Below are 21,364 nucleotides of genomic sequence, written 5' to 3' on the forward strand. Positions count from 1 at the left end.
CTCTCTAGATACTTTACATGTGTCCTGTACAGTGCAATTAAGAGAACAAGGTTTTTGTTAAAAAAAAATAAAAAAAAAATTTGAAAGCAGAACTGTCGCTTCCATTGTGTTGCTGTATATTTTATAAGGAAAGTACTGCTCCCAGGTAAGCCTGCTCTGTTTGTGCAGGCCCATGGCTGGCACTCAGTTTAGAGTTAGGCACCATGATTATCAGGGTGCATTAAATCAACATCCTACTTTGCTGCAGCTCTGCATGATAGCCAATCAGCTTCTAACTTTGGGTTTGTTCAATTAGGGAAAGAAAGAAAGAACGAACCAACTCTGGAAGCCGATTGGTTTCTATGCAGAGATGCACCAGATTTTGCATTCTCCAGTTTTAAAAGCAACCCAATTGTGTTACACTGATTTATTTTTATTTTTTTTCCATCTATGGCTTAAAAAAAAATAAAAATAAATAAAAACATCATAAAATGTGCATTTCCTTATCATGGTAAATTTTCAATTTTCATTATTGTAATTAGTAAAAATGTCATGCAATTATTTGTACATCACATTTAAAATGTGCTTAACATTTAGAGACACAGAAGAATTTTTTTTTACCAGCAAATAGTTTAATATAAAAAGTTCAAAAACATGTGCATATAAATGCTATTAAGAATGGTAAAGTCTAGATTTTAGGACATGCTAGAAGAATTTTTCTCAACCAGGAACAGTGAACAATGGTGGACTGATCTTCCATCTACAGTATATGGACCTTCAATGCAAGCAGGACATTTTCCAATAACCACCAATACAAGGGGTGACCACTAATGTTAGAGCATGCCACAATTTTTACCATCTGCCTTTGCTTTCAGTTCCAGAAAATTACAAAAAAATTGTGTAGTGGGTTGCTTGAGAAAATAAATATGCCTTGAGTGTCAAATACACTAAGGTGCCTCACTACCTTAACTTTTTATTTAAGGGCTTGATCACATCATATTTGGCGAGCTGCATCTTTCTGCATATCACTGCACATGTACGGTGTGAACATAGGTGATGGCATGTAGAAAACAAAAGCATAGAAAACAATTGTTCTACTTATTGAACTAAATGTATTGATCACACCAATGTACCATAAGCTGTAGGTGCAAGCCCAATTAGCAAAAACCTAAAAATTATTTCAAAAGTTATTCAGGGGTAAAAAGGTTGAGAAGGCTGTTCTAGACAGCACACAGTTCATAAACTTAGGAGGTAAAAATGATGTTATCAAAGCATATAGATGAGTAAAAAAGCAGCATCTGTCCCATCATTATTATATTTCCTCCATCGGTTGCTTTTGGTCTGACATTAATACACATATGTAACCTTTAGCAAAAGGTGAGTAATGCAACAGAAATTAACGTGACAACATGGATAATTTTGCTACATGCCACGTCATGCCATTGCTACGAGTCTTATACCTTATGGCTGGTTTAGACAGATGCTATTTTTATCTTCTTTCCTAAATGATCAAAAACGGTAAGACACCTTTGAAGGCAGTCAAAAATAATGTTCTTTTCTTGTAGAACTTGCCAAACAGTTAAAGAGCAAACCCCTATGTTACCAACATGTAAAACCAATCTTAAATCTAATGCAGACAATAATAAAAGTTACCGATTTTTATATTGGTCCAAAACTGAAGGCAGCAAATTCACTTCCACAGATTTACTCTGACAATGTAATCCTCCGTAAATACTTTAGAAAATGTACCAATTTAAGGACAAATTGTGTACGGCTGCTTCTAAACTAAGATTACACGGTTTCATTTTATTTGTCAAACCTCTTTCTAGTCATGCAAAAGCTGTGATATGGTTGTAGAATGTATAATCATTCTCTACATCAACATTCCAGTTAATTTCCAAGTCAAATGCTCTTGAGGAGTTGTGTATTTTGGATTTTAAATGTCTCTTTTTATGAAATGAGTATTCTATATTGGATGGAATATGGAAATAAAAATGTGAAGTGCATTAGCACTATGGTAATGACACATCAGCAGGGCTGCTACTGTTGTGCAATTCAAAGATGTAAACATTGAGTGCCATGTCTGGATATGCAGGTTACAAACTAGTAACCCTAACCCTTTAGGAATGGCAGCTCATAAGGCTTAGCAACAGCATGTTCCAGAGCCAAGGCATACGTGTAGACTCTTGCATCAACCACCAGCTTCTCCTTTGCCACAAGCTCTGTCAACACATTAAAAGCATGATGTTAGTTAACATAATGATAAAAAGACAAAGTTAAAGCATTCACATTGAAGGTTTCTTTTGAGGACATTACGTAGTCATGCACAGTATAACCAAAGCAAACTTTTTTTCTTTCACACCAATCATGCACTAATTTGGTCTAATACCTTGCGGTTTCAAAAGAAAATTGGTTATGACTGAGCTTATGCAAGAATTGTTACAGGTGTTCAGGCTTCTTTATGAAAGCCTTTCCTCTTGTTTAACCACTTAAGCCCCGGACCAAATTTGCAGCCAAAGGACCAAGCCCTTTTTGCGATTCGGCACTGTGGCGCTTTAACTGACAATTGCGCAGTTGTGCGACATGGCTTCTAAACAAAATTGCTGTCCTTTTTTCCCCACAAATAGAGCTTTCTTTTGGTGGTATTTAATCACCTCTGAGGTTTTTATTTTTTGCGCTATAAACAAAAATAGAGCGACAATTTTGAAAAAAAAAAAAAACGCATTATTTTTTACTTTTTGCTATAATAAATATCCCCAAAAAATATATATAAAAAAAATTTCCCGCCCTCAGTCTAGGCCGATACGTGTTCTTCTACATATTTTTGGTAGGAAAAAAAAAAAAAAAAAAATAAAAAAAAAAAAAAAAAAATCGCAATTAGCGATTATTGATTGGTTTGCGCAAAAGTTATAGCGTTTACAAATTAGGGGATAGTTTTATAGCATTTTTATTAATATATATATTATTTTTTTACTAGTAATGGTGGCGATTGTGACTGCGACATTATGGCCGACACATCAGACATTTTTGGAACCATTATCATTTATACAGCAATCAGTGCTATTTAAATGCACTGATTCCTGTGTAAATGACATTGGCAGTGAAGGAGTTAACCACTAGGGGGCAGTGTAGGTGTTATGTATGATGTTATGTGTTTTTTTTTTTGTAGGGGGACGTGGCCTGGCATGTGACGTCACTGATCGTCCTTCCCTATAAAAAGGGGACAGATGATCGGTGACAGCCACACAGGGAAGCATGGGTAGAGGTTTGTTTACACATACCTCCCCTCGTTCTTCAACTCTGTGACCCGATCGCGGGACACCAGCGGTGATCCGGTCCGCCGGTCCAGTGGCCACGGAGCACAGGACTGGGAGCGTGCCGCTGGTGGCGCGCTCCCGGCCCACGGCTGGGCACTTAAAAAGCAACGTACAGGTACGTGCTTGTGCCCAGCCATGCCATTCTGCTGACATACATCGGCGTGAGGCGGTCCTTAAGTGGTTAACTTACCGGGTCTGAGACTTGAGTTTTATGCCCTATTCACACAATATTTTACTCACAGCTGCCGCAATAATCCAGTGTGTTCCTATGACTGGATACACAGGCGGATGTAGACAGTTGCAGCCACTTAGGTTGTATAAAGCAATGACTGGCTGACAGCAGCTGCAGTGTTCTGCGGGTGATCAGATGTAAGTGCACATGGGGCTATTACCTTGTTGAAAAAGGACAGACAATTGCCCCTAGATGCAAGCAGCTTGCTTCCAAGAACAATTATCTGTCCCTAGCAGATACTTCCATCCTGTATTAACCACTTCAATACAGAGCACATTCCCTCCCTCCCTCCCTCCCTCCTGCCCAGGCCAATTTTCAGCGCTGTTGCACTTTGAATGACAATTGTGCTGTCATGCGACACTGTACCCATATTAAATTTTTATCTTTTTTTTCCCACCACAAATGGCGCTTTCTTTTGTTGGTATTTCATCACCACTGGCTGTTTTTTGTGCTGCAAATAAAAACTAAAATTCTGAAAAAACAAAACAAAAAAAACATTTTTGTTTCTGTTACAAAATTTGTAAAGAAATACGTTTTTATCCTTCACTGATGAGGCGGCATTGATGAGGAGGCACTAATATGCAGCACTGACAGGCATCACATGTGGGTACAGGTGGGCACCGATTGGCATTACTGGCAGGCACTGATGGGTCTGCACTGATAATCGATGCGATGAATAACAGCGCAGACCCCTGTCAAGAGAGCGGCTGATCAGCTCTCTACCTGTGCCTTGTCAGGGCGAATGGAGGAAAGCTAATAAACGGCACTTCCTGGTTACCATGTGATCAGCTGTGATTGGAAACAGCTGATAACGTGGCAAAGAAACTACGTCATAGGCTCTTTGCCTAGATCGGAGATGTGGTGTGTCGGACCGACATGCCACATCACCACGCTGAGCGCCTTTGGGGGCATGCAGAAGCAGCTTATCCTGCTGCTATAGGCCGGGCAGGATGCAGTTAAAGAAATAGCTGTAATTCTGTATTAAAAACTGCACAGAAAACAAGTTATGTCTACACAATTTCATGTTACATTTCTTTTTATATCAACTAAAGAAGAAAACAATTTTACTTGGAGAATAAATCGGTTTTACTTAAAAGGAGTATACACACCACTGATGCAACTGAAAAAAAGAAAGTCGAACCAAGGCTCTTAAAGTAGAACTAAAGGCAAAACTTTCTAATTTTGTATAAAGTATGGGAGGGTTAGACCCCGTCAGATTTTTTTTTTGCCATCTGTCCCATTGCTGAGATTTCCCTTTGTTTCCTGTCCCATAGCCAAATATGAAAGGAGAGGAAAACCCTGCTAATAAGGGAATTCCCTGGGGCTCCCACTGGAAGATGTCCCATCTATTACTTTTTCTGGGGACAACCAAAAATTTTGAATTTTCTTTTACTTTCAATGATAATGGTAAGCAAGACAAATCGAGAGGATGAATCTCCATAATGGGGGGCACATACAGCAATAAAAACCGACAGGTGTTCTAATCCCTCCTGGCTCTGTCCAAAACTAAAAACAAGGTTTTGCCTTTAATTATACTTAAAATTAAAACTCCAGAATGTCGTCCCCCATGTTTTAAGAGAGGTGGCCAACAGAGGTTTGGAAAGGGACAGGTCAGACTTTAACTTTACAAGTTCTAGGAAGAATTTGGATACCAAATTCCCAGGGTTGCGAGACTCCCAGAATGGTCTAGAGGAAAGGCAAATCATTGTCAGACACCTACAGATGATTTATGAGATCCAAATATTACAATCATTTTTTGAGATCACAGATGTTGTAGAATAACATGTAAGGAGAAAAAAAAATACCATCAATGCGCTTGCGCAGCTCAATTTTCGGTATCAAGATAGTTTCTGTAAATTCTATAAATAATAAAAAAAAAAAAGTTACACTAATGCTGTATGGGGAATATATAAATAATACTGTATAATGTGGACAGACTTCAAAGAAACAAAAAATCACATACCTCCATCCGCTAAGTAACAGGGGGATAGAATAAAATATAAAAACAGAAAAAGAGAAAAATAAGATTTTTAGACTTAATAACAAAATTAAATAATGCATTAAGAAGAAAAAACAAAGGTTTTTTTTTTTTTTCAGGGAACATTTGCTGCAATGGGATTTACTAACTGGGAGTCTCCATTAACATTTGTCAACATAAGCCACAACATACCCAAATTATCTTTATCCATTTTGATTTACAGTAAGGCCTTTTTCAGACAGGGTGTTCCAATCAGGTCCACCTGTCAGTTTTTCAGGCAGACCTGACAGAAGGTCCATGCATTCCTATGGACAGGCAGTTGTAAATCATGAAAGAGAACTCAATCTTCCTCTGTTTAGGTGGAGCAGATCGAAGGTAGCCAGGTATAAATGGACAGCAGAGTCAGTTTACTCTTGGCCATCCATAGGTCAGAGCATGTTCTCCCCGTGTTCATTCGGCAAAAACTGAGTGGATATGGATGTGTCATCCGCCTGCTCTCATCTGCTCTAAAATCTTAGGTAAAGTTGACATGTACTATACAATGGCCATAAATGTAACATCTAAAAAAAGAGATGTAGAACTGCTCTTTCCAAAACCTAGGACTTTTTTTCCCCCCCAACACAAAGGAAAGACATCACAGATCTGTGTCACCTAATGACAGTACTTAAGTGTAAAAAAAATAAAAAAGCATTGTACTTCGTAAGCCTGTTATTGGCTGTCACAGTGATCATGTGATTGGCAGGCATCCTACACAATGCTGGGCGGGTGTACAACTGAGCGAGCACTCAGCAATTGTTATTAAAATGAAAATTCGGTAAGAATTATGGAAGTTATATATAGATTTTTTGTGAGTTAATGATTATTTTTTATTAAAACATATTTTGATAAACAATTGCTTAACAGCGGAGTTCCGGCTTAAATATGATTTTTAAGATAAAAATACCTCTAGAATACTCATGCCTCATGCAATGTAACAAAGGCATGCTGTAAACTATGCCCAGTTTTCTATTTGTGTGTAGCACCCTGATGCTTAAGCAGGGTTGCTCCCAAATTTACCTGCTGGGTGTAGTTACCTTGGCTCATTGTTAGGGATCAATTGCGTTCACCCCAAGTGTGAAATTGCTGCATGTCTCTCTTCTGCCACTGGGTGGCCGGGTACCTGGTGACATTAGATAAGAGAAGGGCAAAGCAAGGACAGATGGGGCATCTGAACCAATGGGCAGGGTGTTTTTTTTTTTTTTTTAAACCCTTGGTCTGCTGGGAGAACCTATATATTTGGGTGCAGTCAAGTGATCAGTGTTCTGTGCCACCTGAACGGCTGTCTGGGTGGACGTGTGTTGTATTGTCCCGGCTTCTAGGCCGGAGTTTGAGCCTATCCCGGGCACATCTGGCTGCTAGGCTGTCTGAGATCCTATCCAGAAGCATGAGAGCAACATAGGGTTGGGATTGCGGCTTGCAGTCCACCCAGAAGTGACGGTTCTAGCGGCCGGAGAACCTGTGGTGGTCAGAGGTAGAGGGAGGCTATTGCCACTATGGTGCCATCCACCAGGGACCACGGTGAGTAGCTGAAGCAAGTACAGGAGCAGTGTCCTCACCAACCGGGGACAGTGAAGAATTGGGAAACTTCAGCAGGTGTCAAGCCAAGGACCCAGCCAGCGGAGGTGACGCTTGCAAAGCAGGCTTGTGTGTCAAGCCAGGGACCGAGCAGACCAGTGGGGCAAGGCTTGAGAAGTATCTGGAGTGCCAAGCTAGGGACCCAGCAGAGAAGCGGGGGTAACGCTTGAGGAAGATACTAAAGCGCAGATTGGAAGAGCTCAAGGGATTTTCGGTGGCAGTGAATCAGCAAGTCTAGTGAGAGAGACTGGGAGCTCAGTGGGTTGAGAACCTACAAGTGATTGTAAAGAAAGTGAAGGAATTTGTTACAATTTGTGTTAGGAACCATTTTAAGACTGTTGCCATAGGAGACAGCATTCCTACACATGTAGATGTGGTGTCTTGCTCGATGCCTATTCCCTGCACGGCTGTTTACCTGTAGAAGTCTCGGAGTCTGCCAATTAACATTGCCACCACTAAAGGGTGTACTGGCCCTAAACCTTCTCTCCCAAAGTTCTGTTCAAGAGAAATAAAATCTCTTTGCATTCAAGAACCGTCTGGTGCCCATGAATATACCTTACACCCCACTCTAGCTGGAAGGATGTCAGCAGCTCTTGGCTCTGGGAGGTTCTCAGACTAAAGGAGGCCTGGGACAACATGTGCAGGATCATTTTCCTACTTTGTGAAGTTGCTTCACAGAGTGGCCATCTCCAGTATTCTTCCTGGATTCCATGCATGCTAGCTACCCAGCATGCACCTTCCAATCTTGCGCATGTGCAGTGGGGTGCAATCTTGGTCAGCTTGCCATGCCAAGCTGGCCAAGATTTTCCATAGATGCCAATGTTAAGGGAGCAGTGCCATGCAAAGCTGGCCAAGATTTTCCATAGATGCCAATGTTAAATATTACGGGAGCAGTGTCATGCCAAGCTGACCAAGATCTCCCAGGAGCCAATGCAAAACCGGAAATGACGTACGGCGCCCCGTCATTAATGGAGGAAGTGAAATTAAATATAGGAGTAAATCAGGTAAGTGAACAGGGAAAAAAAATAAAATAAAAAATTACCAATTAATTTTAACCACTTCTGGACCGGCTCACTCCGATATATGTCGGCACTTTGAAGAGGGATATAACTGTTATGGCAGCAGCTAGCTGCTTTAACCCCGGTATCCTCTTTTCCAGTGAGAGGTTCGGTTTCAGACAAAAGTGGTCTCTGCAAAATCACTTTAAAACCAGAGCCATCAGTAGCGGCGGAGGTGATCGCGTCCTCTCTCTGGCATTGTATGGAGATGAGTGAGGGGAAGGCGGACCCCACCCTTCTCCATGCCACTGCAGGGTGGAAGTGATGTCAAAACATCACTTCCGCCCATAGCTCTTAAAAATACTTTTTTTTTTTAAATTACAAATTTATTCATTCATTTATTTTATTGCATTTTAGTGTAAATATGAGATCTGAGGTTTGACCCCAGATCTCATATTTAAGGAGGTACTGGCATGCTTTTTTTATATTACAAGGGATGTTTACATTCCTTGTAATAGGAATAAAAGTGACACCATTTTTTTTTTTAAAGAAAAGTGTAGGTCAAGGTCTTGCCGAGCTCGCATGCAGAAGCGAACGCATATGAAAACGGTGCTCAAACCACACATGTGAAGTATCATTGCGATCGGTAGAGCGAGAGCAATAATTCTAGTCCTAGACCTCCTCTTTAACTTAAAACATGCAACCTGTAGAATTTTTTAAACGTTGCCTATGGAGATTTTTAATGGTAAACGCTTGTCGCGATTCAACGAGCGGGCGCAATTTTGAAGCGTGACATGTTAGGTATCAATTTACACGGCGTAACATTATCTTTCACAATATAAAAAAATAAATACAATTGAGCTAACTTTACTGTTGTCTTACTTAAATTATTTATTTTTCCAAATAAAGTGTGCTTGTGAGACCTTTGCGCAAATATGGCGTAACAAAGTATTGCAAACCCCCATTTTATTCTCTAGGGTAGGGATGCACCGAATGGGTTTTTTGGTGCCGAAACCGATACTGAAAATGAAAAATACACTAGGCCGAAAACCGAAACCGAAACAGCACCGATACCGAAAATGACTGTTTTTAAAAAATATTTTTATACAGGAGGTGGTCAGAGACTGGCGACATGGTACAGGAGGTGGTCAGAGACTGGCGACATGGTACAGGAGGTGGTCAGAGACTGGCGACATGGTATAGGAGATGGTCAGAGACAGGGGACATGGTACAGAAGATGGTCAGACTGGGGGACATGGCACAGGAGATGGTCAGAGACAGAGGATGTGGTACAGGAGGCATCCCCCATTGCAGCCAGTGTGCCTGTGCCCCATTGCAGCCAGTGTGTCCCATTTTGCAGCCAGCCTGTGCAGGGAAGAGAGCCGCCTCCGCCGCCTGTTTGATCACAGCGCCGGGAACATCACAGCTTTCATTTCAATAGCTGTGTGTTCCCGGCCGCGCCGTCACACGCAGCTCCTCCCCCTTGTCCGGGCACTTTGATAGACAGATCACCCGCAGGATTGGACGGATGATCTGTCTATCAAAGTGCCCGGACAAGGGGGAGGGGCTGCGTGTGACGGCGCGGCCGGGAACACACAGCTATTGAAATGAAAGCTGTGATGTTCCCGGCGCTGTGATCAAACAGGCGGCGGAGGCGGCTCTCCTGCGCTATACACCCCCCATGATGGGCGTCACCAGGGGCGGGGGCGGAGCCCCGCCCCCGCCTAGGCCACGCCCCATTTTCGGCTCCATTATCGGCCGTTTTTCTCTTTTGGCAAATTGCCGAAAAGGGCATTTTCGGTCGATATGTTTCGGCGGCCGAAATTTCGGTGCATCACTACTCTAGGGTGTTATATAATTATAGAAAAAAAAAATAAAAAAATGTGTGTGTGTGTATATGTATATACACACATACATATATACCACAGGTGGTCCGTTTTCATCCAATCTCCATAGAGGACAGTGGGGCACTTTTTCAATCGACTAATACGGCGTACTAAGTCCGCCGGACTATCCGCCGTACTTTTGAAATGAACGGACTCGCCCACACACGCGGAGGAATGTCCGCTCATTTTGAGCGTGTCTCCAGGTAGCCGGGGCCAGCGACACCTCCTTCGCTAGAAGAAGGCGCGGTGGCCCGGCAAGAAGAACCGAAGAGGGGGACAAGACCCCCGAAGTCGGAAGAAGAGGGCGGTGGCGAAGAAGAATGCCGAGCTCCTCCACTAGCAAAAGAGCTAGCAGAAGGTAGCGGAGGAGCCCGGCGAGAAGACCCCCGGAGCTGTGCAATAAACTATTTTAACCCTTGTGTGTTGTGTTTTTTTTTACTTTTATTTACAGGTGAATGGGTAGGGGTACATTGTACCCCAGACTCATTCACATAGGGTGGGGGGCCACCTTATTAAAAGGGGGCTCCCGGATTCCGATAAGCCCCCCGCCCACAGACCCCGACAACCAACGGCCAGGGTTGTCGGGAAGAGGCCTCATCAACATGGGGACAAGGTGCTTTGGGGTGGGGGCACGCGGCCTGGTACGGCTCAGGAGGGGGGGGGGGGGCGCTCGCTCGTCCCCTCCTTTCCGGGCCAGCCGGGTAGCATGCTCGGACAAGGGTCTGATGTGGACCTGGGGGGGACCCCCACGTCAACTTTTTTGGCGTTGGGGTTCCCCTTTAAGTCCATACCAGGTGACGGGGCCAGCGACACCTCCTTTGCTGGCCTCGGCTACCTGGAGATGCGCTCAAAATGAGCGGGCTTTTCTCCGGGCAGGAAAAGTACGTTCATTTCAAAAGAACGGCGGACTGGCACACACACACGGCCGGATTGTCCACCGAAATGCAAGTCCGACGGAAAGATTGGAATGCAAAAATACTTTAAGTCCGCCGTACTTTTGGGTAAAAAAAGTCCGCCGGAGGCTACACACGGGGGGAATTGTCCGGCGGACTCTCCGCCGGACTTTTCCACCGGATTGTTTGATCGTGTGTACGCGGCATTAGACTTACCAAAGACCATGTCTTGGAAGGACCTGCCCGATTAGTTATACACTGGAGGTAAGCCCACAGACTACATACTCGATGGTAAATTTAAATGAGATTGTAGAGAGACCAAACTGTAATGTGTCGCCAGCCTTAAAGGAAAATATGCAGTCGTGGCCGGTCCATAAGAGCCACACCCCCAAAGTTTCCAAACTTAATTTGCCAAAGAAGAAAGCTACTTTCACATGTTAAAACTGTTAGGCCTCTTGCACACTGCAGCTTGAAAAAGCTCAGTACAGCTTATTTTTTTGCTGAGCTAAAATACAGCCCATTCATTAATTGTAATGTGCTTATGCACACAGGCACGTAAACAAGCGACGTGTATTCTTCAGAAAAAAAAAAAATCTGCATTTTTGGTTAGTTATTTGCACATAATCATGTACATTGACTATGTTAATGCGGGAATAAGTTTGTGCGCAAATGCATATGCATGCAAATACATACAAAAATAAAAAGGCAAAAAAAAAAAAAAAAAAAAAAAAAAAAGATGCTCAAGAGGCCCAAGTCCTATTATAATTTATTAAAATAAAATCATTCATGTGTGTGCAGTGTGAGGGGACAGCCAAATGGGTGTCTATTAGGCCCGTACATTTTTGAAAAACATGCAATTTGAGGCTGCAGCTCTTATTAGCTTGTTTCAGGTTGTCCTCGGGGAGCAGAGCACTGTGCCCCGAACCCTTCCACTTTTGGGTGTCCACTGACGAGTAGGGTTGTTTTTTTTTTTTTTTTATTTTTTTTTTTATATAGCACCAGCCACCACTGAAAATATCTATATATAAAATCGTGGTGGGTAGAACTGTATGGAACAGTATATACAACTTGCTATTATTACAGCTTTATTCCAAGCTCATACTAATGCACTGGAAAGATTCTCCCCCTACCCTTCTTCTTTGGTCACTGAACCCCTTATTAAAAGTTAACTTACCAAGCTTGGGTTTTGGTTTGCCGTTTACACAATCATCCCCGTTAATGTGCACAGTTACAACGTAGGTTGTACAATTTGACAATCCAGGATCTAAGCAAGACACTAAAAAAAGTAAAATAAAGAAAATTAGTGAACAAAAGCAAAACTAGGAAAATAAAACTAATGCCACTTTATACAAAGTCAACCTTGATGGGAATGCACACGTTATTACCGTGTTTATCGGGGTATAACACGCACCGGCGTATAACACGCACCCCAAGTTTAGGAGGGCATTTTAAGGAAAAAAGTTTTAGGAGGGAAGTTTAAGGGAAAAAAACCTTACATTTAAATGCCTGTCAATGCAGCCATATCAATGCGACTCTACTGTGTACTCGGCTCGGCTCGCACCGAGCCGAGCCAAGCCGAATACACAGTAGAGTCGGCTCGGTCTTTTTCGGCAGCGCTCGCTCCAGAAACAGCAGGGAGGCGGGACTACGAGCGGAGCCGAACAGACGGCTCGGTCTTTTTCGCCACCGCTCGGTCTTTTTCGGCGGCGCTCGGTATTTTAGCCTCACAGACAGTGGGGATCGGCGTATGACACGCACCCACGACTTTCCCCCGATTTTAAGGGGGAAAAAGTGCGTGTTATACGCCGATAAATACGGTATATTTTCTTTATCATCGTCAGGAGTAAATACAATTTTATAAATATTTAATAAAGTAAAATATTGCATTTAAATAGTTTGTACTTTCACATTGAATCAACTAGTGGCGCTCTTTTTTTTAGTTCTTGCCCATGTCCCCTGAACCTCTGTTGGGAGCGTCAGATGCTGGCATCCCCTGCTGCACTCTGGTTCCATCTGCTGACCCATACGCAGCAGGGGACCATACATGTGATACACCCAGAAATGTGCCTAGAGAATTTTGCCAGCATGAGCAGTGGGACAGGTAGGTATTAAGTTCTCTCTTAATATAATCACACACATAGGCTGAACTTGATGGACTTGTGTCTTTTTTCAAGCTCACCTACTAGGTAACTAAAGATAATGTTTTAATAGAATTGAATTACAGTATAGCTTGTGTCATGCATACATACAGTATATGCTATATATTTATTCTCTAAATTTTTTGCCCACAAAAGTGGAGTTACCATTTAACTTTTGAAAATGGCAACAGCTTAACTTTAATAGGAATTCAATCCTAGGAGGAAAAAAAATAAAATAAAAAGTTCAACACACCAGGAGAGCATTCCATAACTTCTCCTTTGTATCCAGTTTCTTCCTCCAGTTCTCGAAGTGCTGCTTGTTCTGCAGTCTCATTCTTGTCAATAAGGCCTGGCAAGGTAAACCCAGTACACAGATTAAAAATAAGTCAGTAAGAAATAAAATTAGAAACCCCATAATTTTTTGTACAGGATTGTTAAAAATAAAAAATTAAGCATGCAGCTAGGCCTTTTATAAAATGGCATAGAAGGTAATAACACCATAGCCTCACCACCTCTGTACTGTAAAAATGATCAGGTGGCTCTACACCCACCTGCATCATTTTTACTGACAGCCAATCGCAAAACAATATACTAAAAAGTACCTTGCTATACAAGGTGTTAAAGCGGTAGTAAACCTCAATTTTTTTTTTTCCTTTTTGCAACCTGCAAGGTAAAGCCATAATGTGCTAGTATGCATCGCATACTAGCAAATTATGTGAAACTTGCCTTAGCATAAAGCCTTCCAGTGACTGTCACTTGTTTTAAAGTGGTTACTACTTGTTCAGAATATGTAAATACTTTAGTGTGTATGATCTGTGCACAGATTTCAGTTTAACCCATTTTTATCAGTTTACCACACATATGCATTGCTCGTTAAGCTGAGTTTATGTCCTGAAAGCGTGCTTACTACATGCTCCCAGCACAAAGACTGAGCTGTTGAAGACAGCTCTTGGTTCAGATTAAAGATTAAAGATCAGTAGCTGGTGGGACCAACTTCCAATCATGTGACCACACGAATAGCAAGTACTGCCGCACACTGTATTCAACTTCAGTGTGAATTGAACAAAAGCCAGACTTCAGCTCATGTCATGTCATTGGTCAGGCCCTTCTGACATGATCTATGATTAGGTCCAATGTGGGTGAAACATGTCAGGAGGGGTGTGGCAGATTGGCAGAAATTGAGCTGAAGCCTGTGTCTCAGTCACTTGAGTTAAATACAGCGTGCAGCAAAATTTGTATCCTATACAATATCTTGGAGCAAGATGTGCTCTGTCTCTGCCAGCACCCGAATACAGAGACAGATATTGTGGGCTTGGAGAGGTCTCAAGATGTTAAGGTACACTGTGACAGAAGTCAGATAACCGCCAATCCTTTCTGCCCCCAGGCATTAAGAACTGCTTAAAGGGATGCCAGGTCAGGTGAGAAGGGGTTAAGGGCTCATTTACATTGTTGCCAAAAAGGAATGTGCAAAAAAAAAAAAAAAAAAAAAAAGTTCATGCAGCATTTCAGTTCATGGCAATGCACAGGAGTAGTGTGTTATGAAGGTGCACTGGAGTAGCATCACGCATGTTGCCGCAGAGCAATAGTGTGAATGACCCTAAAGAAAAAAAGTTGAAAATTATGCTGGCAAAGCAACACTGACCTGCTGGGAATTCCAGGCAGTAACAGCCTAAAGGAGGCCGAAACTGTTTTATGAGCACCATACATTCATAATGAAGAGTTCTCTGTAGTACTGGTAATATTGCTACACCTGTTGAACGACAAATTGAAATAATTAACACACGCTAAAATGTAACAAGATTGTATACTTTATTTTTAACAAATGAAAACGCAACTAGAAAAACTGCTTACCATCTGCAGCATTTCCTTCTATTCTGGTTGTACGTTTCACAGTCTCCCATGTTCTGAGGGAAGAGATGAAGAAGAAGAAAAAAAACAAAAAAACTCTTAAAAAACCGTTAAAGGGTTTGTTAACCCACCCCTACAAATGTGCATAATCCTGCTGCTTCCCTAACAGGCGAGATTCCCCCGCTGACATCAGCCAGGACGCAGAAAGGAGAGGAGCGAGCCGGCCGGTCAAGTGACTGCGGGGAGATGCTCAAATACAGTAAACGAGAATTTTTTTTCATTAAACACTGAGACAGGAGTGCCTGTCATTAGGGAATCAGCAGGATTATATGCATTTTAGAAAGTTATGACTGCAGCAGGAGCGGAAGGGGCCTGGCACTGACACACGGGCAGGCAGGCAAGGAGGGGAGGAGGACAAGAGAGCTGCAGCTGACGGAGGTACATAAACTGACCATGGCGTCAGGCTCAACAGCCATGATATACCGTGGTCAATTTACAAAGGGGATGACCGACACTGGCAGGATCAGCCAGGTATTTCAGGTGTTACATGGGGCTAAATAACACAGCACAAGCACTGTGCTGTATAAAATTCTTTAAAGGTAGCAGGATTTTATTTTATTTTTTCTTGGGTTAACAAACACTTTAAAATGACTGTTAAAAAAAAACCAAAAAAAAAACATTTTTTTACTTTAGGTTTTAGATTTGGGTAGAACGCTTGTTCTGTTTTTACAGATATCCAGGGCTCCCTTCACCTTCTGCCCCAGTGACAATGATTTTACCAGACAGTAATCAAGGAAAAAGTTGTACTGTGAAGAATTTTAGCACAGGCCAGATTTGAAGAAAAATTATGCTGGAGGACCTTCAACAGAGGCAAGTGAAGAAAGCTTTGGGGAGAAATGTAGAGTCTGGGATCAGACAACATCCTAAAAGTTTTGTGTAGGAGACTAAATACAACATTCAGACTGCATTAAGGAAAAGTTTGAGATGCTTCCAATGCTGTCCATTGATGGACTGAAATTCATCCAGTTCAGCAAGGAGCGGACACATTTTTATCACCGTGTGGCCCATCCCTGATTGACTTCTGTTGAAGGAGAATGTTGGAAAACCTCTCTCGATCAGGGTTGCAGCTTGTGATCAATGTATTATGGCAGCAGTCAATATCCTGTAGCGGGATAATACTCCATCCACCCCACTGGCTGATCAAAAAAAAAAAAAAAAAAAACACACAACACACAGAACTAAACCATTTATGGCGAGATCAAGAGCTGTCCACAATCCTCTAAGGCACTTGTTGCCAATGTGCTTCAGTCTGCATTTGCTTCGCCTTGCCTTGCATTGGGAGAAAAGTAGTTTTGAGGTGACGTTAAGTGCACAAGTCCTAAATCTGTTTCAAACAATATTTGGATGCAACTATTATACAATAAATACCTTCGAGCAATACTGAATCCTCCTAATCCGACCATACTATATTCAAGAAGATTGCTTTCAAGTATTGTGAAATGATTTTGTGCAAATGACCGTGAGAAATAGAAACAAAAGTCCACACACAGCCTGATGTTATGCAAGTCCACTTGTGATTTGGGTGCTGACTTGATTATCTATGCAGAATTAATTTCATACCTTCATAGTAAATTAGAAACCCCAATGACAAAGCCTTTCTAAGCTTTCCTATGCAAAACACTATTATTCAGATCTTTTTTCCATAATAACACATTAGAAAAAGTTCACTTTTTGCATTTGACAGCTGTGCAGGTTAAACCTACAGAAAATTCAGATGCGCAATAGTTCATTAATATTTCTTGCACATTTGTAAATATCATTTATAAAATATTTTAAAAAATCCCTTTTTTAAATTGGCTTAGTTTTTAGAACTCGTCTATTTCAAATGTATACAAATAAAAGGAAATCCTTCTCTACCAATACCTGTACAGCATGACCTAAAGAAAGAGGAATTGTTTGCCTTTCCGTTATTATGCATTATTCAAATAGACCTATAGGCAAAACATTTTTTTTTATTTCGGATAGAGTAAGGGAGGGTTATAATGTGTGTCATTTTTCTTTTGCCACCTGTGCACCATTAGGGAGATTTACTGTATTTAATCGGCATATGACATGCACTTTTCCCCCCTGAAAATAGGGGGCAAATCACGGATGCGCGTTATACACCGATAGTGTACCTTGGGAGGGGGGACAAGCACCGATGGAATTCATGAGCCATCTCATGTCACACACACACAGTCCCGCCTCCACCACTGGCACTGGACCAAGTGTTCTGTCAATCACAGGAGCTGGTCCAATGCTGATGGCAGAGGCGGGACCGTGTATGTGACTGCCGACTGAGAGCCGAGTAAACAGCTCGGTGATTTCCTGCATGAGAGATGATGAGGCTGCAGCTGGGCACAGATCAAGCTGCATTCATGGGCACTGATCATTATTTTGCTTCAAAGTGGTTTATTTTGGAAAAAAAAGTTTATTTTCCTGAAACGTCCCTCTTAAATTGAAGGTGCGTGTTATATGCTGATAAATACACAGCCAAAAAAGGAAGTGAGAGTAACACCTTGAAAATTTAAGGGGATTCCAGGGTCACCATAACTAGTGCCCCCCATTGGAAAATTTCCCTTGTATTACTTTTCTGGGAAGAACCCAAAATTTTGAATTTTTTTTACTTTCACTGTCAGTGATAATGGTAAACAGGAGAAATAGAGGAGGTGAATGTCCCTTAAGGGGGAACAGACAGCATTAAAAAAAAAACTTAATAGGTCCTCAAATTCCTCTCCACACCAAGTTTTGCCTTTAGTTATAATTTAGGATATGGAACATGCAAACAAAGACCGCTAAATATAACTGGAGCCCACAATAAATCTGATTTCATTACAGCAAAATCTGGCTAATGAGACTAGTATCTATGCTGTCTACTTAAGCCAACAAGCTCCCACTTGTCATTTTTATAGCATGTTAGAAAATGGCTGCTTTGAGCTATACCTTTACTTTTCATCCACTTCTAACACCTTATTTGCAATACCAGTTTTAGGTGTACTAAGCAAATTGCTTAGTACACGGTTTTCTGATGTTTTGGTAAGCTTAGTGCAAAATAAATACCATGCCATTATGCAGTGCTGAAAACTGTTACCAACCTGGTTTTTCCTTCATGGTCCACATATGTAGTTTCCTCAAGCTGTACCCATTTTCCTTTTACAAGCGTCTAAAACAAAAACACAGATGTAATGAACAAGAGCAAACATCCAATGAGTTTTATTTAAACTGAAGTAAGTAATATGTAAAACAGAGTTCCATGCTCATCCAGTATGGGAAAAAAAATAGCATCTGAGAAGAATGTGTTCTGAAACAGTCGCAAAGTGGACACTGGACAGCTTTTGATAGACTGCCCAATTATTAGCCAAGACATGAGATTTTACTGGTTCAACTATAGGGCCTCAGCCTATTATCTTGACACACTCTACCAAATCAATATCCATCTGCACATCAAGCAGCAGGATAAAAATCATACAGTGAGAGAAAAAAAGTATTTGATCCCCTGCTTTTGTACATTTGCCCACTGACAAAGAAATAATCAGTCTATAATTTGAATGGTCAGTTTATTTTAACAGTAAGGGACATAATAAAAATATCCAGAAAAACGCATTTCAAAAAGTTATAAATGGATTTGCATTTTAATGAGTGAAATAAGTATTTGATCCCCCATCAGCAAGATTTATGGCTCCCAGATGTCTTTTATAAAAGGTAACGAGCTGAGATTAGGAGCACTATCTTAAAGGGAGTTCTCCTAATGTCAGCTTGTTATCTGTATAAAAGACACCTGTCCACAGAAGCAGATTCCAATCTCTCCACCATGGCCAAGACCAAAGAGCCGTCCAAGGATGTCAGGGACAAGATTGTAGACCTACACAAGGCTGAAATGGGCTATAAGACCATTGTCAAGCAGCTTGGTGAGAGGGTGACAAAAGTTGGTGCGATTATTGGCAAATGGAAGAAACACAAAATAACGGTCAAGCTCCCTCGGCCTGGGGCTCCATGCAAGACCTCACGTCGTGGAGTTTCAATGATCATGAGAACGATGAGGAATCAGCCCAGAGCTACACAGAAGAATCTTGTCAATGATCTCAAGGCAGCTGGAACCATAATCATCAAGAAAACAATTGGTAACACTACACCATGAAGGACTGAAATCCTGCAGCGCCCACAAGGTCCCCCGGTTCAAGAAATCACATGTACAGTCTGAAGATTGCTAATGAACATCTGAATGATTAAGAGGAGAACCGGGTGAAAGTGTTGTGGTCAGATGAGATCAAAATCAAGCATGCCTATGACCCCAAGAACACCATCCCCACCGTCCAACATGGAGGTGGAAACATTATGCTTTGGGGGTGTTTTTCTGCTAAGGGGACAGGACAACTTCACAGCATCAAAAGGGACAGTGGACGGGGCCAGGTACCGTCAAATCTTGGGTGAGAAAATCCTTCCCTCAGCCAGGGTTGTGGATGGGTATTCCAGAAAGACAATGAGCCAAAAGCACAAGACAACAAAGGAGTGGCTTTAGAAGCACATCAAGGTCCTGGAATGGCCTAGGACAGAGGTGTCAAACTTGATTTCATTGTGGGATGCATCAGCATTATGGTTGCCCTCAAAGGGCCGGTTGTATTTGTTAGAAGCTAGGGGCAGAGCTGGGAAGCAGAAAGTGCATTGTCTGAAGGAGGACTGAAGTTAGATGAATGCTGAGACCAGAAGAGGCGGAGATGAAGGGGTGTTGCAGCTGCACAGAGAGTTGCAGGATCTGTAAGATGAGTTCTGTCCTCCTTTCTGCTGCCGACTGCCGGGACGAAGTATAGGTGGAGACAAGGGAGCAGCTGCAGGAGAGGTGTGAGGGCCACATAAAATGGCCTGGAGGGTTGGATTAGGCCCATGGGCCTTGTGTTTGACATTTGTGGTCTAGGCAGTCTCCAGACCTAATCCCACAGAAAATATGTGGAGGGAGCTGAAGGTTCAAGTTACCAAACGTCAGCCTCAAAACCTTAAATGACCTGGAGAGGATCTGCAAAGAGCAGTGGGACACAATCCTTCCTGAGATGTGTGCAAAGCTGGTGGCCAACAACGACCTCTGTGATTGCCAACAAGGGTTTTGCCACCAAGAACTAAGTCATGTTTTGCGAAGGGGTCAAATACTTATTTCACTCATTAACCCCCGACGGTATTCCCGAGTCTGGCTCGGGGTGGAATTTTTATACCAAAAGCGGTATCCCCGAGCCAGACTCGGGACTGCATCGCTGGATCCAGGAGGATGTTTACTTACCTTCTCCCTCGGATCCAGCGTTGTCTCCCCGCTGTACGAGCGAGCCGTGTCTCGCTCGATCTATCACGGACCCGATCTCCGTTCCCTGCGAGCGTTGCGACGAACGGGGACGGAGATCGGCGCCAAATTCAAAAAGTGAAACACACAGTATACATACAGTATAATGTAATCTTACAGATTACATTGCTGTATGTAAATATTTCACATCCCCTTTGTCCCTAGTGGTCTGCCCAGTGTCCTGCATGCAGTTTTATATAATAAAAACTGTTCTTTCTGCCTGGAAACTGGAGATTGTCCATAGCAACCAAACTGTCACTTTACATCAAAAATGGTTTTAGACCAGCTAGAAAACAGCGTTAATAAATTGGAATCGCTCGCAGAATTGAGCGATAGCGATTTGTGGGGAGATCCGTCATCAAATACTGAAAAGTAATGACAGTGACAATTCTGCAACTGAGCAAATTTCAGTGTTTTTGATTTGCTTACATTATTGAATAATTTTTATTATTGTTATATTATTATTTGGTACATTTATAGTTATTATATTATAATTTATGATTTCATTTTTCAAACGTTATCATACCCGGGATGTCCGCTAGACTCTGGTTTGGACAGATTTAAGAGAGTTATTCCTAAGAATTACAGGACTACAATATAAAACGCCAAATTTTCATGCAAAATAATGGTACCGCTTTTAGCACCTAAAATCCGAAATAATCATACCGCCAGGGAGGTTAAAATGCAAATCAATTTAGAACTTTTTTGAAATGTGTTTTTCTGGATTTTTTTGTTATTCTGTCTCATTGTTAAAAGAAACCTAACATTAAAATTATAGACTGTCTTTTTCAGTGGGCAAACGTACAAAATCAGCAGAGGATCAAATGCTTTTTTTGCCCTCACTGTATGTATGATAACCGACTCTTCCCATGTGACATAATTGTATGACTGTTTTTTTTTTTTCACAAATAGGACATAAGGCAAAATGACCTGGTCTAGGAGTTGGCAAAAGTGCCCAATGCATATACAGTAGTGTGAATGGGTCGTTGTTAAAGTCATGTCCTCATTCTTTCTCTGCTCCCCACCCTTTTTGCCTTGTTTACTTTTTTTTTATCTTGCCCCTACCTTCTATAACCATATATTAACTATGCTTTCTTGTTTTATGCTTTTGTTTTT

General features: G+C 41.8%; 1 protein-coding gene across 1 annotated transcript in view; it reads right to left on the reverse strand.

The window, feature by feature from the left end:
• Window positions 1-589: 589 nt before the first annotated feature.
• Window positions 590-21,364, reverse strand: part of NUDT5 (nudix hydrolase 5) — a 44,200-nt gene continuing 23,425 nt past the window's right edge. The window contains exons 3-10 of the mRNA XM_077472138.1: window positions 18,018-18,085; window positions 14,887-14,939; window positions 14,678-14,785; window positions 13,289-13,384; window positions 12,072-12,173; window positions 5,492-5,500; window positions 5,334-5,387; window positions 590-2,201 (exon numbers count right to left, since the gene is read on the reverse strand). Coding sequence (XP_077328264.1) covers window positions 2,092-2,201; window positions 5,334-5,387; window positions 5,492-5,500; window positions 12,072-12,173; window positions 13,289-13,384; window positions 14,678-14,785; window positions 14,887-14,939; window positions 18,018-18,085 — 600 coding nt within the window. The 3' untranslated portion in view covers window positions 590-2,091. The remainder of the gene's footprint in view (window positions 2,202-5,333; window positions 5,388-5,491; window positions 5,501-12,071; window positions 12,174-13,288; window positions 13,385-14,677; window positions 14,786-14,886; window positions 14,940-18,017; window positions 18,086-21,364) is intronic.

This window comes from Lithobates pipiens, unplaced genomic scaffold (genome assembly GCF_037356315.1).
Source record: "Lithobates pipiens isolate NorthernLeopardFrog02 unplaced genomic scaffold, aLitPip1_a1.2 Scaffold_8, whole genome shotgun sequence".
NCBI classification, from domain to species: Eukaryota; Metazoa; Chordata; class Amphibia; order Anura; family Ranidae; genus Lithobates; species Lithobates pipiens.